The following is an 18,576-nucleotide window of genomic DNA, read 5'->3' as shown; positions in this document are numbered from 1 at the left end:
CCTGATGCTCAGGGATTTTAGTGACCTCTCTCATGCCATGGTCTTCACATCTCTGGCTGTTTGTTGTTTTTTTTTCTTATTTCCTGAATAGGTTCCTAAAACAATGGCTGAAACCTTGCAGGATCTTCAGGAGAAGCGCTACACTTCAGGGACATTAAAAACAATCTAACAGAGTGTAAGGCCTAACTCCCCCTGCATCCCCTAAACTCAGTCTCAGACAAATATGAAAACAGTGTAACTTGTTGTTGGAGTTACTTTTTTTACTTCATTTGTTCTAGGTTGAATGTTAATAATTGACTTCTTTTGCTTGCTTTCAGGAAAAATTTAAACTCTAGCCTATACACGAGTCAGAAGAGTGTTTTTTATACATAAGCAATATATTCTCTATGAAAGTCACAAGTATAGAAATTAGTTAAATACTTCTTTTCTCTTCAGTGACAATCTAAAAATTCTGCCACAGGAATATCAAATGAAAATTTTATCACTATTTTATTCTTTCTCCTCCAAAAATTACACAGATGAAATTCTACATATATATGCAATAAATTGGAATGAGCATCCACTTACCAAATTTGAGTCACTGGGAGGATGATACTTTTCTGTGCCCATTCTCACCAGTCCATCATGATACAAAAATACTTTTAATGGATCGCAGGAGGTTACAAGAATATATACACGCAAATCAAACTTGTAGCCTTCCATAAGAAATGGTTTGTCAAGATATTCCTGAACAATCAAGTGATCCTGAGCTTGTAACTTTTCTCCATTTCTTATTAAAGAGATCCTAGTTAAAAAAAAAAAAAAAAAAAAAGTTATTTTTAAAATGTAGGACTTAGACAAAACTCTTTGAAATACGTTATTATTGTCACTCAGTCAGGTAGCCAGAATAAATACTATGTGGAGAAAGACCTTACAGAGTTGTTTTGTAGGGAATAGAAAAAGCGTTGTTTGCTTAGATGGCTTTTAATTCCCTGCCTTGTAGCTGGTACCTGAGTTATTTTGGGTTGTTTTGGTTTGTTTGTATATTTTTTTTGTAAACAGCAGAAGGCAAAAGAACCCGAACAAGCTTAAAAAGTCAGCCCATGTAAACCAAATGAGGTTCAAGAAGGCCTAAGTGCAAGTGTTGCACTTCTATTAAAAAAAGAAAAAGTATAATAATTTATTCCCTCTAGACTTACAAATCATTTGGCAGAATGCACTATCTCTAGTTTCCACCATTTTTCTTCCCCATATTTTCCATGAAATGCCTGTTACTTTTCATCTTTGTCCTTATCAAGAGGAATGAAAACTTAGGAAAAACACTATACTATACAGTATAACCCAAGCTGGTATTAAAGCAATAAAATCTGAAATTGAAATAAGTAAAAATAAGAACAGAGTTAAGAATTAATTGAGATATTTAATCTCATCTCATTTTTATCTTTGTATACCTGACACAGGCAGAACAGTTTCAACTCAGCTGCAGGTCTTTTCAGGGTTGTCCCTCTTCTGGCATATCTCACATCCTTCCAAAACTGTGCCTCTCACAGTGTCTCCTCCATTTCTCCTCCACCTTGAAGCTACTGCTCTTAAATACCTTTGTGTCACAGTTTTGGCATACAGTCGGGTACTTGGAATGTTTTCAGAGCTACGGAAGATCCTGATTGTCTTCCAAACAACCACTGAAACCCTGCCATTTGTGCCCAGTACAATCTCACTTTCTAAGTTAAAGCACAATAGATTAAAGTATATATTACTTGGATAATTTCACAATTAAAAAAAAAATCTTGACCTTAAGAATTACATGATCACTATCAGAAAACGTATTTCCTAATTAAGTCACATTCAGAACAGCATGAAAATGCCACTTCTATTTATTTTTATATTCTGTTTCTTGCTGTTAAGCATTTGTCCAATAGATGATCTTTTTATACTGATATACAACCGATGAACAAGAACAAACTTCTTACTGACGAATAGCTTCAATTAACAATTTAAATAGCACTAGATTTCATTTTTTCTGCATAAGAAGACTGAAATGAACATGCAACTTACCCATGCCCCATTGCACCATTAGCTGGCTTGACTATAAAAGTTTTCTGTCTACGTTTCTTCTTCAGTTCTTTTACATAGTTCTGAAACTGTGTGTATTCTGCAGGGAAAATCCATGTTCGAGGAATGAAAGTATACTCCTGAGGCTGGCACTTGATCATTCTGCAAAAAAGTGCAGTTGAGTTGAAAAATTTTTAACTACTTTGATGGATACAAGCCTTCTGATTAAATAGTATTTACAGTAATCTGACAAGGAAATTTTATTGGCAAAATATTTTAAAGGAAAGAAAGAAAGAAAATGTATGCCACAGAACTTTACTCTTAACCAACTTCAAGTGTGTATACTTTAAGAACAACAAAAGCAAAATCTTGTTCATTTTTCTTACCAATGTATTGCATTTGCTTATCTTACTGGCATTCTTCTCATTCCTTGACACACATTTAACTCCTGTTTTAGTTTTTGTTCATTTACGCTTTCAAAAGAAAGCAAAGAAATATAAGGTAACACAAGAAAAAAAAATAAGAAGAACAAAGTAAAACAAAACTAAGGTTAAGACATGGGAACAAGCTCATAAACTGACTCTGGTTAAAGGATGCAGCAAGGACCTGATCTCTCTGCTTTAATAGGTGAGGCAGCTGAGGTGTGAGCATGTCTGACTTCATATACCTCTACAGTCTGAATGCAAAGAGAGATTGAAGAGGAAGAACAGTAGAGAATTCAGTTAGAATCACAGAATCATGGGGGTTGGAAGGGATCTCTGGAGATTGCCTGGTCCAACCCTCCAGCTAAAGCAGGTTCCCTCGAGCAGGTTGCACAGGAAAGCATCCAGGTGGGCCTTGAATATCTCCAGAGAAGGAGACTCCACAAACTATCTGGGCAGTTTGTTCCAGTGCAGAACCTTAGTAGAAACTTCCATCACCCAAAGCTGTATTGCTGGCAGATAGAAAGCTTATATACCCACACCAGGTTGGCAGTGCTGGCTAGATACATACTGGTAGCAGCCAAGTTTAACAAGCAATGTAGACTAAGTAGTACTATGTTGACTAGCATACCTCAGTTGTCAGTAGGATAAATTTAGTCTTAGTTGAGTTAAATACTGAAGCAGTTGGCATGTTTTAGGTACTGAGAACTCCTGAAACTTCATATGTAGCTTTCTGCTTTCTGTGAAGTTAGCTTGGATAACTGGACAATGGTCTGTAGCATTTAGGGTGGACACATCAAAAATACAAATATCCATAGACCACTAGTTTTTAAGCATGCAGCTTTCAGCTGAATTGACAAAGCAAACTGCCCAGACTGTAGTTTTTTTACTACTATGGTGAATTATAATATAGTTTAATTAGTTCCAGATTTAGCTATATTTATTCTTTTCTAATGGATGCTAATGGTGTTAGGATAACTTAAATGTAAAGGATTACAATATTGTTTCAATATTTCATTTCTGCTCTGAACCTACACAATCCTCATACAGTATAAAGCACTTTTTCTTTAAGTGACTCAAATACTAGCAGAAGAAACAGAACAGCCAACTGCATCTGTAAGACTAGGACTGTAGCCAAGACCTACTGGTATAATAGATAGACTGTCACCAACTTGTTCAGCCAACTACCCAACAAAAGCTCAGCAGGAACCACAACAGTTAAAGTAGTCTTGAAGTACTGCATGAGACTCAGTGCTCCTGCCGTTTCAATGTAACAATCATTTTTAAAAATCTAATCTGATGAAAGCCAATAAATATTCAGAATAAAATAATATTATAATCATTATTTATGCATACTTAAAACTAATTAGTTTCTATATACTACCACATTATGTATTATAATATTAAATATATTATACATTACTATATTTAGACAAAAAGCAACTTCTGCGTCTACTCACATTTCTCTCCAAATTACTTATCATGCACATCCTTAAGTTACATGACAGAAACTTGCTATTTAATTAATTCATAGAATTTAATATTAGAAATATATAACTTGATGGTATTATAGATTATTTTCTGACAGCAATTACATCCGTTGTGTGCCTTTTTTTTTCTTTTTTTCTTTTTTTTTTTTTTAAATCTGAGTGGACTACAAACACTTCATAATATAAAGCTGAATACTTATCATTGTTTACAAATTCTGGTGCACACTGAAATCTTTGACAGAATTCAGCTCTGTTCTTTCCTGCCTGGCCCTATTCACAAATGGTATAGGAACATCAAGCAGCTTCCTGAACAAAGACCTATCCCCTTACAATAGCTCTATTTGCTAGTACATCTGTTATCTGCTACTGTTGGTAAACCATTTCTTCACTGTGCTATTCTGTCCTTTAGCCTTGCAGTCCTTATTAGGACTGAGATCTGAGAATTAAAAAGCAAGTATTGTTCTTTGAGTGCTGTTTAACTCATTGGTCAGACCTTGCTCTTGTTTCACCAAGTGCATTCTGTGCAAAAGAATCAAAGGTGTTTTGTACAAAATGTAGGTTACTGAAGAACTGACTTATCAATCAAATAACACAGGTTCCACTGCCTATGTTTCAAGATTTTCTGACTTTTCAAGTATGAAAGAAATCAGTGGGGAATGAGAAAGTCCTTTGTCCACAGTCAGTTCATTTAAACGTAAACAGATAAACAACAAAGGCGTTGCATAAAAAGTCATCTCATACGTGGCTCTTCCCTTTCCCATTCCACCTGTATACCTTTTCCCATACTTATTGTTTGATCTGTTTGATTGGCACACTCATCACAGAGGACCATTTATAGAAAACAAGATTGTATTAGAAAACAACATGTGCATGATAACATCAACCTGTTGCTCATTTTGAACATTTGTTTTAAACCACAGAAGTGTGGCAATATACAAGGATAGTGCTGCCTTTCAAGTTAATCAAAATTGTTCCATTGCTCCAAATAGCTGCTTGTATCAGTCTTCTACCTCCATGCTTTGACTTAGAGTTAAGTCTGGAAGGGGCAGTGAGAAGTTCCTGAGCAGCAGATACTTATGGACCAGAACAAGGAGATCCTGGTCCATAAGCAGGATTTGTAGGCACCATAGCAACATGCACATACTATTTGCATATATTCTACATATGATACAAAGTATTTACAAAGCAGGAAAGGAATGAGAGGACACAAAAGAGAGAACAGATTACATTAAATATATTAATAAATGAAAGCTATTCTATTTTGGTAAGAACAAATGTAGTATAGGTAAAATTTGGGCCCAAAAAATTAACTTTTTAAAACTATTGTTTAAACTAATTTAGGTTAAAAGAATCAAAATATTCACACACATCTCTCTCTAGACTCTTCCTTATTACTAAGCTGATGAATCATCATTTACTTTTGTTTTCTCACAGGTCTTACTCACAGAATTTAAGCTAATGTAATTCTCACTTATTTCACTAAAGGCAAATGTATAAACAAGACAAATTAGCTTATTTGACTTATTTCAAACATTAAGAATACAACACTTCACATTTTTAATCTGAAATATACAAAAATATAATCACTGGTTATTTTAAAAACAAGTAATGTCTATTCACATACTTGTCATTTATACTTTTCTAGCATTACATGAACTATTTCTGGGTGTACTATACATTGCATGTATTACATAATAATTTCAAGCTGCTTCAGGCATTCTGCAGCAATAGACACAAAACTGAACCAAATAATTTTCCACTCAAGTCAACCAGAAAGATAAAATATAGCCCAGACGAATACTACAGGTCCATGACCAAAAGCCAAAGGAACTTTGAAGATTATTCTTGGTCCTCTCAGAGCCTCTTCTTAAAGATAAACAAACCTTGCAATAATTCAGCATTTCACTGCATTAAATCACCGAAAAAAACTTCTTAGTACTAAAAGAAAGATTACTTAGTCATGTTTCTTGCCAGAAAATCCTTTCTGCAGATCTCTCCCATTCCTGGAAAATGGTTGATTCTCTGAGGGAGGAGTAAGAAGAGAAAGTAAACAGATACATTTTAGCTTTTCTGGTAAAACCAATACCAATAATCATTTAAAACATTCAACTCCATGCTCAGGCAAATGTAATCACTATTACATCTAAATCATTCAAGAGAATGTATCTTCTGTTAACTGTGACCATTCATAACATCTTATGGGCAGACAAAAGCATGAACGAATAGCTCTAAACATTTAAATACCAGATTCCAAGTGGTATGAACAAATAACTACGGAAAAGAGAATAATTTTTTCAAAATATATAGTGTTGTAGCCTTGTTACAGTCTGCCTACCGTTGTTTTGCTCTTTTGTTTTTTCACTCTCTATACACGCAACTGTCCAAAAGGTATCACTGAAGGACTCCAAGTGAAGCAGTTTATTGAAACATGTCAGAAATATAAACTATGGCTCTACCTGATAGTTCCGAAGTTCAGCAATCTTTTCCTGTTGCACAGCAGAATCACTCCAAATAAGATTAGCTGTTTCATCTTCATCGCGTGTTTTCACAAATCCCATTTCTTGTATTACAATGCGTACTACAGAGAAATCGCATAGTTAAGGAATACTTTTACTATCTAAAACACATTAATTTTCAAAACTTGAAAAAATAACCAAGATTTTGAACGTATGCAACATTTAATCCTTTGTTTAAGAACAATATTAGAATGCAAGCTCTTACTTAACTGGAAATATTTCCATTAGTTTACTTCAAAACTGTAACTACAACATTACAGGACTTTGTACTAGTGCTTAAATCAGAGGGTAATCACTGTGGGGAACCACAAATAACTTCAAGTTATTCAACAATGATCTAGTAAAGGTCCACTTGCACAGCTTTTAGATTTAATCTTGACCATCATTTATGTTAATTTTAAACCTATGATGAGTATAAGCATCACTGCAGAAGGGTCAAGGCTTCTTTAGTCAAGAATACTGCAGTTACAAAAACATATGCACACTTATTTGAAGATAAAACAGAGAAAAGTCTGTCTGTGCCAGGCATAACACAGGTTCTAAGATAGATGATTTTTCTGAAAAACTTACAAAACAAAGCAATTTAAAAGAGATATTTTCTGCCCTAAGTTATTAATTGTGCTACCCATATAACTAGTTTGTTCTGATACCACCTCTCTAGAGAAGGCACACCTCTGGATTTTACATTTTCCCCACCTGGTAAAAAATCAGCAAGTGTATCTGTGAGTGTACTGTGAGTTTGGAACTTGAAAGTTTGTCATTACTAGTTCAACTTGAACCTGAGAGAAACTCTAGGCTTCCAGCCTAGACAGTTCATTTTGAAGCTTCACAGACGCTACTGAAAGTCTCTGAAATAATTATTAGCCCTGCAGTCTCTGAAAAATTCGTTGAAATATTTACACAGTTGAAAAGAAATAAGGCTAGAGGAAGTGTTGTTCTTCAGTCACGAATAATTATCCCTTTGAGAAGGATAAGCTACGCATCTTTACTCTTTGCCATTAAGGTTTGTTGGGTTTGGGTTTTTTTTTGTTTGTTTGTTTGTTTTGACAGCTCTCAGAACAAACTCACTGTGCATATATTTAGTGTTATTATTTGCTCTTAATCAAGATTCAGCATTAGTGCTGCCTCCCAGATTCTCTTTTGCTATTCCACCAAAATACAGAAATACAATGCTGTTCCCACAAACACACTATTTAAAAGCCTGAGGCCAAATTACAGTATTCTACTATTCCACATTTTTTCTCCCACAGCAGAATGCACACTATAAATTTAATGTGATAGTATCCACAAGCATTAAAATGTAAAACTTTATTAGATTTTAATTAAGAAACCTCTATATAATAATAAGGGTATTCAAAATTAAATGTACACTGTTCATCTTCTAAGGCTGTAAGTATACCTTCAAACACATACCTGATTCATAATTAAGGTGTTTTTTTTTTTCCACAGACACCTTGATTAATTAGTTTTGCTTTGTTGTTTTTTTTTTACTTCAAGGCCATTCCATGCGTAATAGATGTACAGTGTTCAAAATCATCAACACAATGTTACAAATAAAGAACTAAGGTTTCTTAGAAAACAAAATCCTTTGGACTCAACTCACTGTCAATCTGCAAAGGCCATTAATTCACCCCATTAGTTAGCAATTCACTCACATCAATGGCTATTATGATGAAAACAAGATATGTAGCATCCTACCAATTTCATATTTTGTGCCAGCAACATTTGCAGTGATGACTCCATTCTTCTTCTTTCTGACTTTTCTTTTAATTGTGCTTTGATAGGGCAGTTCCGATCGCAAAGTCACAGCAGCAGTTCCATGGTTGTCTTTGAAAAATAATGTTTTAACTATCAACATAACATTCATGTCTTAAATAATGTATACAAATGAACTAAAATCATAATACCATCAAGTAGCATCTAAGCTACTCAGTTATAGCTTCACTGCAACTTACAGGTACAAGCCAACAGAAATAATTAATAGACTATATAAAAAATATAAGACCTGCATACCTCCCTCATTAGGCAAGGATGGCATTATAGTCTAAGACAGTGCTGAAGCAGAGCCCAAATTACGTTCCAGGTTCTCAGAAAATGATGGAGTTGTTGAAACGATGGGATTTTAACGCTCTATTCGTACCATTTCGGTCTCTGGCTGTAGCAAATATTAGCTCTGGAATGGAGAATTATTCGTTTTAAATGTTACAAGAGATTTTGTTATAGATAAATCCTAAAAAAAAAAAAAAAAAAAGTAGAAAACTAACTATGGAACTGTGTCTAATGAGTCAAAAGTAACACTTCAGGGATAAAGCAAGTTATTGCAGATGTAAAACTTTAATGCAGTTCAATCATTTTGTTTCAGGGAAAAATAATTTTGCAGTATTAATTTACAAGATTATACTATCTCATTGTCTTATTTTCATAGAGTGAAATCAGGCAATACTGAATTCAACTGAGACTGCAAATTCCTGACTCTTCAAATCCCAGTGAATTTATAGGAATTTAAAACCATATTTAAATTAACATATCGAAATCAGACACCAAGCATTACGCATTTTAAGATATTAAAAGGAAAATAATTGAAATTATTTTAATAACCTTTTTCCACTTTCTCTTTTATCAGCATTTTTAGAAATGATTGTTCAGTAATCACTCTGTAATACATGACCACAGTTTCAAGATACTTCATGATACAACTGATGAAATTTAAAGGACAGTTTGGGTTGTCAAGTATCTGAACGGTCAGTTTCTAAATCATTTGTATGAAATGCTATTTTTCATGTCTATTGCGAAAAACATTCACTTTTTTTTTTAATCTCAGAATATACTTCAACATGTGAAAATCCAACATACACGAGAACAACAAGCTACAACATTAGAAAAACACTTGGGAAGGAAATGCTGGTCTAAACATACAGCTGCATGACTTTTGCTAAAGTTCCTTATCCAGGCTTTAGATGAGTTCATACTGCTGCATGTGGTGTTTGCAAAACTTACTTAAAATAACTTTGTCAGAGCATGAGGAATTTCTTCTGCTATATATAGCAAAAAATGCAGTAAAAAAGCCAAGTTTAGCCATGACTTGTGATGTGAAATGAATTTTATCATAAGTTTGGGCAAGATGTACACTGGCAAAATCATCACAGCATTACTTGTATGTATATTTACCAGGGAGAAGGAGAGAATAATTATTCTATTCTGGACAAGTCACAGTTATGGTAAGAAATTGTAAAAACAGGTAGATTTAGTTACAAGATTTTTCTTCATTTCAAGAGAGTAGCTATTCTTAAAAGCTCACTAATGCTATAGATTATGATGTTCTTTTATGATTTCTGATTGAAAGCAAACAAAAACATCATGTCTGTTCAGAGTTGTGCAAATTAACTCTAAAACCTGTATTTATCCAACAGGTAATAACAGGCAGAGCCTTAGAGGTAGATACAGTGTTTGACACCAAGAACAAACTGAACCAAAACTGGCAGATCATTCTGAGATTTTAATGTTTCGGACATCCTCAGCTGAGAAGGTGCCCTGAAAGTCCTCCTGCTAAAATTAGATACAAAGACAGTGAAAGTGAAGAATCACAGAATCACAGAATTGTAGGGGTTGGAAGGGACCTCTAGAGATCATCGAGACCAACCCCCCTGCCAAAGCAAGTTCCCTACACCAGGTCGCACAGGTAGGCGTCCAGGCGAGACTTGAATATCTCCAGAGAAGCATGTGTCCTCTTTACCAGCACAGTTAAGGAAAAGCAGTACTGGACACAGCAACTTACTGGATACTGCATGTTATCTGTTTCTCAAGCTAAGAGTACCACCAGAGTACAAGACATGTTTAGTTTCTGGGAATAATAACACTTACGTATGTCTGTTTGCCGATTAAGGACTTGTATGCATATATACAGATTCCTAGCAGTTGTTTCACAGCTGTACTGACTAAAAACTTTCAAGTTTGGAAAAAATGTCAAAATGACTAATATTTCCCTGCTAGAAATGGCAACCTTTATAAACATACCATGATTTACAAGCTATCATATAGCAATAAAAATCAAGCAGCTTGCAGAACTGATGCAACAGAGAAAAATATCTGTCCAGAGTTTCTATAAAGTCACGACACTCTGAAAGTGGTCCATAAAGCTCAAATCTACCTTACATTGTTGACTTTCTCCTTTTCTTTATATATTCTACTCTCTAGAGTAGAATGCTTTTCAGATTATTTAATAGGGACCACAAACACCCAGGCATGAATATTTTATCTACAGACTTAGTGTTCAGCATCGTAATAGAAACTCTCAGCTCCCATCCTTACTGACTACCGGCCAACCAACTTGTTGGCGCGCATCCACAGCTGGATAGTAAGGATTTATGGTGACCATCAGAGTATTTTGAGGACAATTAGTTAGGCCATATGTAAAAGAAAGTCACTGGATTGAGCAATTCTCAGAAAAATTTCTGCAAACTGAACTTTGAAGAAGCTTTTCTATTGACAGGTCTATGGAAGAGATAATTTTAATCATCACAGCTGAATTATGCACTCCTCTAATAGATGTCAAATCTTCTTTCAGAGACACTGAAGAAACAATGAAAGCAAAGACCAGCGAAACAAGGAGGTCCTTCCTTGAGGTCAGGTACTCTTGCTAGAGGGTAACAATGTTGCACTCACACAGAGACCAAGACAGATATTTCAGTGCATCAAAAGGAGTAGTTTCAAGAAGATGCACAAAAGTAACGGGACGAAAGTAATAGTAACAGAGGCTAGGAGGACGCCTAGGTGCAGAGTCGGGTACAGAGGGAAAACAGGTTTTATAATAAATGGAATACTGCTTGTTTCCTTGGTTACAAGTTGTAGGAAGGAAAAAAAAAGAAAAAAGAAAAAAAAAGCTCTTTTTTGCTATTACAAAAGTAAAGTTTATCAGAAGAAGTTATTATGCTCCGCAAAAGATTTTCTTCTGGTCTAGATTACATAAAAGCATTTTTGAACAAACCATTCTTTCATTTCCCAAGTTATTTGCTCCACAGTGCTTCCACATGACCTCTGCCTTTCATGATCCTTCACTTTCAGTCCTGATGCAGTATGGAAATGAAAAGGTTATTTTTCCAACACTAAATAGTATCTCACACATCATCAAGCCCTTTTTTCCCCAAAGAGCAAGCATCCCTGAAAACGGTTGACTTAATCAGATCAAAATAGAGATTGGGGGAATATCAAATTCAAACTTAAAATAAAACAGTGCAATTTGAGAATCTATTCCAAAGAGCACTCAAAATCAGTGAGATTCTCCAAGGAAATGAGGATCCCATCACTAGCTATTAAACCAATACTGTGTACCCAAATAAAAAGAGGCTAGTTTGCACATGTACATTTAAAATAGATGTAGATTAATAGATTTAAGCACTAAGAACGATAGAATCATTTACTAACAAATCACTCCATGTTTGCTAAACAGTTTGAAAAGCCACAAGGCCATGCATGTACCTAGCTTTACACGTATAAACTGAAACCTTGACCTCAGAGCTCAAGATGTGGTATATATGACAATAGCTCTCAAAGACAACAGGCATTTCTCAAGTTTCTCACTGTTCTACCTTTTTTCTGTATTAACTGAGGTGATGCGCTACAAAAATTGGATTGCCAGTTTTATTTGAATTAACTGGACTCCCTGTGTAAAGATAAGTAATTACTCACCAACAGTTGAATATTTTAATATAGATTTTGAAACTATCAGACTGCTTTTCATCTGAGTCCATTAGTGCAATTTACTCAGTGTTGTCAAAAGCATCTGGAAATGCACAGTAGCTCAGAAGAAATCCCCAAAGCTCCTGACGTGAGGAGCTGCACTTCAGATGCAATTACACCGCTTGGCAGATGACCACAGATATGGAAGGGTAAAGCACAGCACTCCCTTTCTTATTCCCCAGTTACATGGAAAATAGAAATAACAAAAATTTCACAGAAACATGAAAAGAAATAAGGGAAAATAGACTGCTGAGCATAAACTGAGCAAATATCAGAGTTAAATATTTTCAGTGTGACCCAAATAACTAAGATTTTTTGCTCCCTTAGATCTGCGTTCATCATAGTAGTGAAGAGTTTTCCTACTTATGACATGCTTGCTTCAATTTGGAGCTGTTGGCTTAGTAGGAAATTGGCCTCAAGTTCAGGGTCACACAGCATTTCTACAGACCTGTGTGTTTCAAGAGCCACACCTTAGCCCCACACACAAAGTCTGTCCCACTGCATCTCCCATTTTTCAGGCCCACAGATCACCAAGCTACTTCAGCACACCTGAAGGCAATCTGCGATCATCACACATGGCCCACAAATACTCTGACACACTGTCATAAAAGAATGTTTAGCATCAAGGAGGATACTCCCATAGCAGCTCGAAATATAAATTAGTAGACGTTTGCCTGCAATTTCAGCACCTAATGCAAAAATGCTAAACAAAAATCGAGACTTGAATATGTTAGCAAGTGTACTCACAAGAGACATCAACTCAAAGCTCTCTTTGGTCATGAAAGTACAAGAAAGGTGCTCTTACATGATCACTGACTTGTTTACCATATTATATCATCACTTCCTACTACTGTTTAATTTGCTCAGCTTCAGTGGGAGTACCAAGGTGCCTGTATGAGGACTGGTAGTTGATCTTCTGTATTGTAATGAACATGAAATGTTTTGGCCAACAACCTCACTAAGATACCTGCAACAGCACTCAGTGGCAGTAATATTTTTCAAACAGCTGATAAACAGGTGAGAAACTCCAGAATTTACAAAGCAGTTAGTAAAAACAAACTCTCCTCCCCACAGCTTGGTATTCGGGCCTTAATGTAGTTCATTATTTAAAATACAATATTTAAAAATATTTTTACAAATGAAAAAAAGGAGAAATTCAGCAGTTGGGAATGGATGCAAATCTGCAGAAGCCTCTCTAACCGCAACTGGCCTGATTTATAAAAACTGCTTTAAAGGCAGAATAACACCACGTTATTCTACTTTAATTCATTGTAGGGGATCTAAATAGAATTCCTGTCTTCAGCAATAATGAGATGCAACTCCAATATCCTATTATACAAATGTTTTACGTCTGTACTGCTTACCTATAGAGCAATACAGCAAGCAATCAGAAAGTCTAGAAGAATAACATGCCTTAATTTTGTACATAAAGTAAATACTTTGAATGACCAAAACACACAAGAAAAATGATGTACACCACACTTCCCACACACTAGCTTTAATTTTTGCCAAAAGCCGATAATAATTAGACAATAAAATTTGTTGACCAAAAAGTAGTTCTCCAGGATATTCTGAATAATATACCTTCTGAATCATAACCTCAACCTTATTGTAAGTACTGAACAGTTTATTTATCAAAACAGGGGTTGTACTGGCAATGGTATTGTAGGTTTTATTGCAGTTTAAAATATCTACAAAATCTGATGAGGTAAGTAACCGAAGCACACATATTTTCCTTCACAACTGGAATCACAGCAGTAGCACAGATCCAAGATTAGAACAATACCACAGTTAGCCCTGTCCTCATCCATCTTTGTCAGCTCCTAAAAAGAAACACTTAAAAGCAATTGGCTCTGGAGTGTTGTTAAAGCAGCAAAAAGCCATTGTGTATTGGTTAAGAGCTACACTCAAGAAATGTACTGAAATAACAGTCCTCAGTCACAGGCTAGAGCCATGGGGTATTTAATTCACTTCCAAGGTTCAACTTGATTTTTCATTGCTTTAATCTTAAATTTGAAAGCTGTAGTCCTAGTGAAGCAGAAGGGCATACATTTAAACAGGCAAATACATGCTGGCTGCAAAGTTAGCTGGCTTTCAAACATTCAAAAGAAAGAATAGTAGTCATTTCTTATGCTGTAATAGACCTCCCAATGAATTTAAACATGGTTGAAAAGTACTCCAGTTTTTTATTTAACGTACTATCTTAGGCTGAAAATTACAATGTTTATTCTTCAGTGCCTGTGACAATATTTGTCTCAAGTTCAGTGTGTAAATGCAAATAAGCTATACGTTACAGGATATTGCCCAATAAAGCAATGCAGCCATTTCTATTGAATGCTGTGGGCTTTAAATCACAGTGTCCTAATTCCAGAACCGCCCTGAAAGCACAGTTCAGATATATAATTAAAGCACAGGTCAACATTGTCACCCATCAAGAATGGCATGGGTTGGAAGAGACCTTAAAGACCATCCAGTTCCAACCCCCTACCATGGGCAGGGTTGCCAACCACCAGATCAGGTGGCCCATGGCCCCATCCAGCCTGGCCTTGAGTATCTCCAGAGATGGGGCACCCACAACTTCTCCAGGCAGCTTGTTCCAGTGCCTCACTGCCTTCTGAGTAAATGTATGTATCTAACATACAGATATATTGGAAAAACTATATAGATATCTAAGAAAAGCTTCATGCTGCTCTCCAGAAAAAAAAATGTGGTTAGCTAATGGATAAAATTTCACCATATTCAGAAGATGCTCATGGTTTCTCTCTTCATTGTAAGGAAAGACAATCTGCAGCTATGAGATGAGGAACTGAGAAAGGAAAAAAAGAAGAAACAGCACCTGAGATGAACAAGAATCCTAGAAATGAGCTCAAACTAAAATATGTACAAAACACATACACTACCTTCAGTTTGAATGCTTTTGTCACTTTACACAGCCTGCAATAGAAAGTAATAGTGGAGGAAAAAAAAAATGGTAGCAGCATGTGGCAGTATGATATACCAAATTCTTCTGCACACAAATTACTGAGAAGAGCAACAACAAATATATATAAAATGAATTTAACCAAAAAGATTACATCCTGCAAAATAAAGCCGTACCAGGACCTCCCACTGAAACAGAAACTCATTTAAAATAATTCTACAGTAGAAGTAGCAAAATGTAACCACTTACCTGTTTGATTCTCATTAGTGAGACTGTTGTTAGAGACAGAACTGTGGAAATAGATTTTTCTATCAATAATCGACAGGGGATACAGTTTTAGGCAGTGCTTATACGCCAGGAAAAAACATGCTGGAGTAGCAGCACCTTCTCATTTAGCCTCATACTAGCACTTTTGGGATGTCTTTCTTAACCCTTTTTAGGTAATGTTGCACTGTTTTGAAAGAAAAGAGAAAGGCTGATACATGCTCTAAGAAAAGAATGCAATATTTTTCCACCTCACTAGTGTGTGACAAGAGCTGCGGGAAGCAAGTCAGTAGGATTTAGTCATAACAATAAGCTAAAGTGAAGTTAAATCTAAAAACAGAAAGTGACTCAGTGATCGGGAAGGGTTATACCAAAGACATACCAAGGAACTATAACAAGAACAATGACTTCTCCAATTGTAGAATTAAGAGTCCACAGTAACACAAAACAGAGAAGCAAGCTAAGATAAATAGCCCATATGCTATAAGAAAAACGGTTACAGTTCTCTTCCTGCTTCATACTTACAGATTTCTAAAATTACCAAAAGAACAACTGACAATTTTCCAAATGCTGGGATTTCCCACATTGGCAGTATACTTATATTAACATGCAATAAACTCCAGCTTTCACAGAGGACTTTTCAAGTAAGAAAATCCTGAGCTCTTTGTGCCAAGCAGTAACACAGACAATTTGGAAACGGTACCATTTCTCCATGTGACATGGTATTTGAGCCAATTTTAAAGCATTCAAGTCCCTTATCACAGACTGCAGACCAGACAAGGCCAACGTATTGCCACGTCTGTTCTACAAAGATGAAGAATTGCAGAGAGTCAGATTCTAGTGTGACTGAGAGGAATATTTGCATAAAGAGCTTGTAGTCCTGGTTCTTTTGCCATCTTTTAATGTCATGCATGCAGAATGATGCTGGAAACAGCTTCTCTGAATGAACTCTAAAAGTAGATGTTCTCTCTTGCACATTCAAGTAATATAAAAAAAAATCAAACAAATATGCGTATTTTCACCATAGGAACAAAGAAATAAGGCTCTGAAAATTCAATGGCTCTATTACAGTTTGTTGCTATTTTCCCCAATTCAAAAGAAATGTGGTTCTCTACTTCGCATGAGGTAAAAACACTACAATGAAGTCCCATATGTGACATTGCAACAACATTTACTTCTTAAATATGAAGACAGAATGATGGATTTATCTGCATAACTGCCGACCCCTACAGCATAAATGCTTGAGCTAGTTGCTCCGGGCTGCCTTCACAGTCAATCTACGGACAGCCAGTGCTGGCAGCTGCCGGTGTCTGGACTGGAGCTGTGTAAACATTGGTGAGATGAACCCATCCAAGTTCTCAGTATGAAAACATTTCTCTCCTTAGGGGGGAAAAATAACTGAGAGAAGGAGAAGAATTAAGGCCTCAACTTGTGCCACGATTGAACAGGTACATCTTCCAAAATCCAAGTGCTGAATTCAGTGGCTGAAGATCCGGGCTGGGCTGCTGCAGAGCCCCTAGATCCATGAGCAGAGACATGGCAGGTGTGCCAGGGGTAACACTGAGTGTCAGAAAGCCACAATTTCCTCTTTGGGAATTTTTCCTAAAGTCCTTTCACACCTAAAACTTCTCCCTGTGGCTGCACATACTGTCATGGTGCCCAGTTTCTTACATCTAACTGATAAGGACAGCCTGCTTCAATGGCACAAAGGATCTCACACATTCCAATAGCTGCAACAGCACTACGTGTGTGTGGCCCATGACTGACTGGAATTTGAATCCTCTTTATCAGTGAAACTAAATGGCATGCTGGTTACCTGCGTCAGATGTTCCCAAAGACCTTCTCAAGAGAATATACTTTTTTATTTTTCCACAAATTTTACTTCATTTTCTCAGAAAACATCAAAAACTCACTTTCTATATGTTTTTGCATTCGTAAGTGCTGTTTCCGACAGAAAGGCTGCAACACTCTTTCATTTTCCTCTTCAGACATAGAGGAAACAGTGGAAAGTAATACAAAGGGAGGTTAAGTGACTGGTTGGAGTCATTAACAGTTGAGAGATGATGCAGTTATCCAAAATTTCAAATCTAACTCTGTATTTTGATTTTTCTTCTATTTCTTTGCCTACACGATATAGATATAGAGCATCTGCAAGATGCTTCACTTCAATAAAGTCCTTGTAAAGCCCAAAAATAGCAGCGATTCCTGTCTCTTCATCCAGTAACACTTTTACTTACTGAATATATCTTCTCCATCCCTAGAAATATTATTTTCAGCATATGTTTCCATTTTTGAAAATGGTACAAAATGTACCAAACTAAGTCATGTTCTCATATAACTCTTTTTGACTTTTTTTATTCAACTTAATGCATAATTGTTAATACTTGCTAGTATTTCATAATCTTTTGAAGACTTTAGGCTGACAAAAAATGAAAAGTTACAATAACATTATATCCCTCAAAAAAGCCACGCAAAATGAAATGTTTGGAAGGGTGGGGTTTTTTTCCTAGATGAAAAAAAAAAAGCACATTTTTAAGACCTCTTCAACCAATAGTTAATATCATGCATTTTAGAACAAACCTCCTCAGCCCAAAAAAGCTTCAAAAGATGAAGCAACAGAAATTTCACGTTCAGTCAGCACACGATAAATGCACATAAAAATCAAAGAAAATGCACAGATTTATATCACATAGCTCTGCTATATATTTTTCAAGAAAAGACCATCCCAGGCAGGTAATATAGAGAAATTTTCCCAACAAATTTCAGAATCTTCTGCTCTGCTGGTCCACTGTTTTTTGTGCTCATAACTAGTATCTAGATCTTTGCTTCTTGACATGCACAAATGCAGTATGAAGCATCTGATTCCATTTCCTCCTGCCATACTCCAGTGCTCTCACTGCACCCTATAGGAATATTACCATGCTGGTTTTCATGTGCTAAAAATAAAACAAACACATGTCAACGCAAGGACAAAGTTGGAAGGAAACATACTTTAATGTAACTAAAGAAGAATATATTTAGCATTTTGCTACTAAGCAAGGATGAAAATAAACCTGTCAACACATAGCTGCATCTAACTGTGAACCCCACACCCCACTCAATTCTTCCTGCAGCATTTATTATAGACGAAAGGTGGATTTAGTTTTTCTTTCTTCTTAAAAGCAACTTTAGTTAGTGCTCTTGAACCAGGAAGAGGC

The 18,576-nt window shown here is 35.8% G+C and overlaps 1 protein-coding gene across 6 annotated transcripts in view; it reads right to left on the bottom strand.

The window, feature by feature from the left end:
- Nucleotides 1–18,576, bottom strand: part of TTLL7 (tubulin tyrosine ligase like 7) — a 75,758-nt gene that overhangs the window by 36,208 nt on the left and 20,974 nt on the right. For 5 of the 6 annotated variants that reach the window (XR_014885313.1, XM_085231999.1, XM_085232001.1 and 2 more), the window contains 6 exons: nt 8,473–8,632; nt 8,158–8,286; nt 6,400–6,521; nt 5,898–5,965; nt 2,035–2,193; nt 568–784 (listed from right to left, as the gene is read on the bottom strand). Coding sequence is in view for 5 of the 6 variants with exons in the window: in XM_085231999.1 (XP_085088125.1) it covers nt 568–784; nt 2,035–2,193; nt 5,898–5,965; nt 6,400–6,521; nt 8,158–8,286; nt 8,473–8,497 (720 nt within the window). In the remaining variant the exon portion in view is untranslated. Of the gene's footprint in view, nt 1–567; nt 785–2,034; nt 2,194–2,417; nt 2,505–5,897; nt 5,966–6,399; nt 6,522–8,157; nt 8,287–8,472; nt 8,633–18,576 lie in introns of those variants that run through there. The other variant, XM_085232002.1, reaches the window with a different exon arrangement.

This window comes from Meleagris gallopavo, chromosome 10 (genome assembly GCF_905368555.1).
Source record: "Meleagris gallopavo chromosome 10, MGAL_WU_HG_1.1, whole genome shotgun sequence".
Taxonomy (NCBI): domain Eukaryota; kingdom Metazoa; phylum Chordata; class Aves; order Galliformes; family Phasianidae; genus Meleagris; species Meleagris gallopavo.
This window is presented reverse-complemented; position numbering and strand designations above follow the sequence as displayed.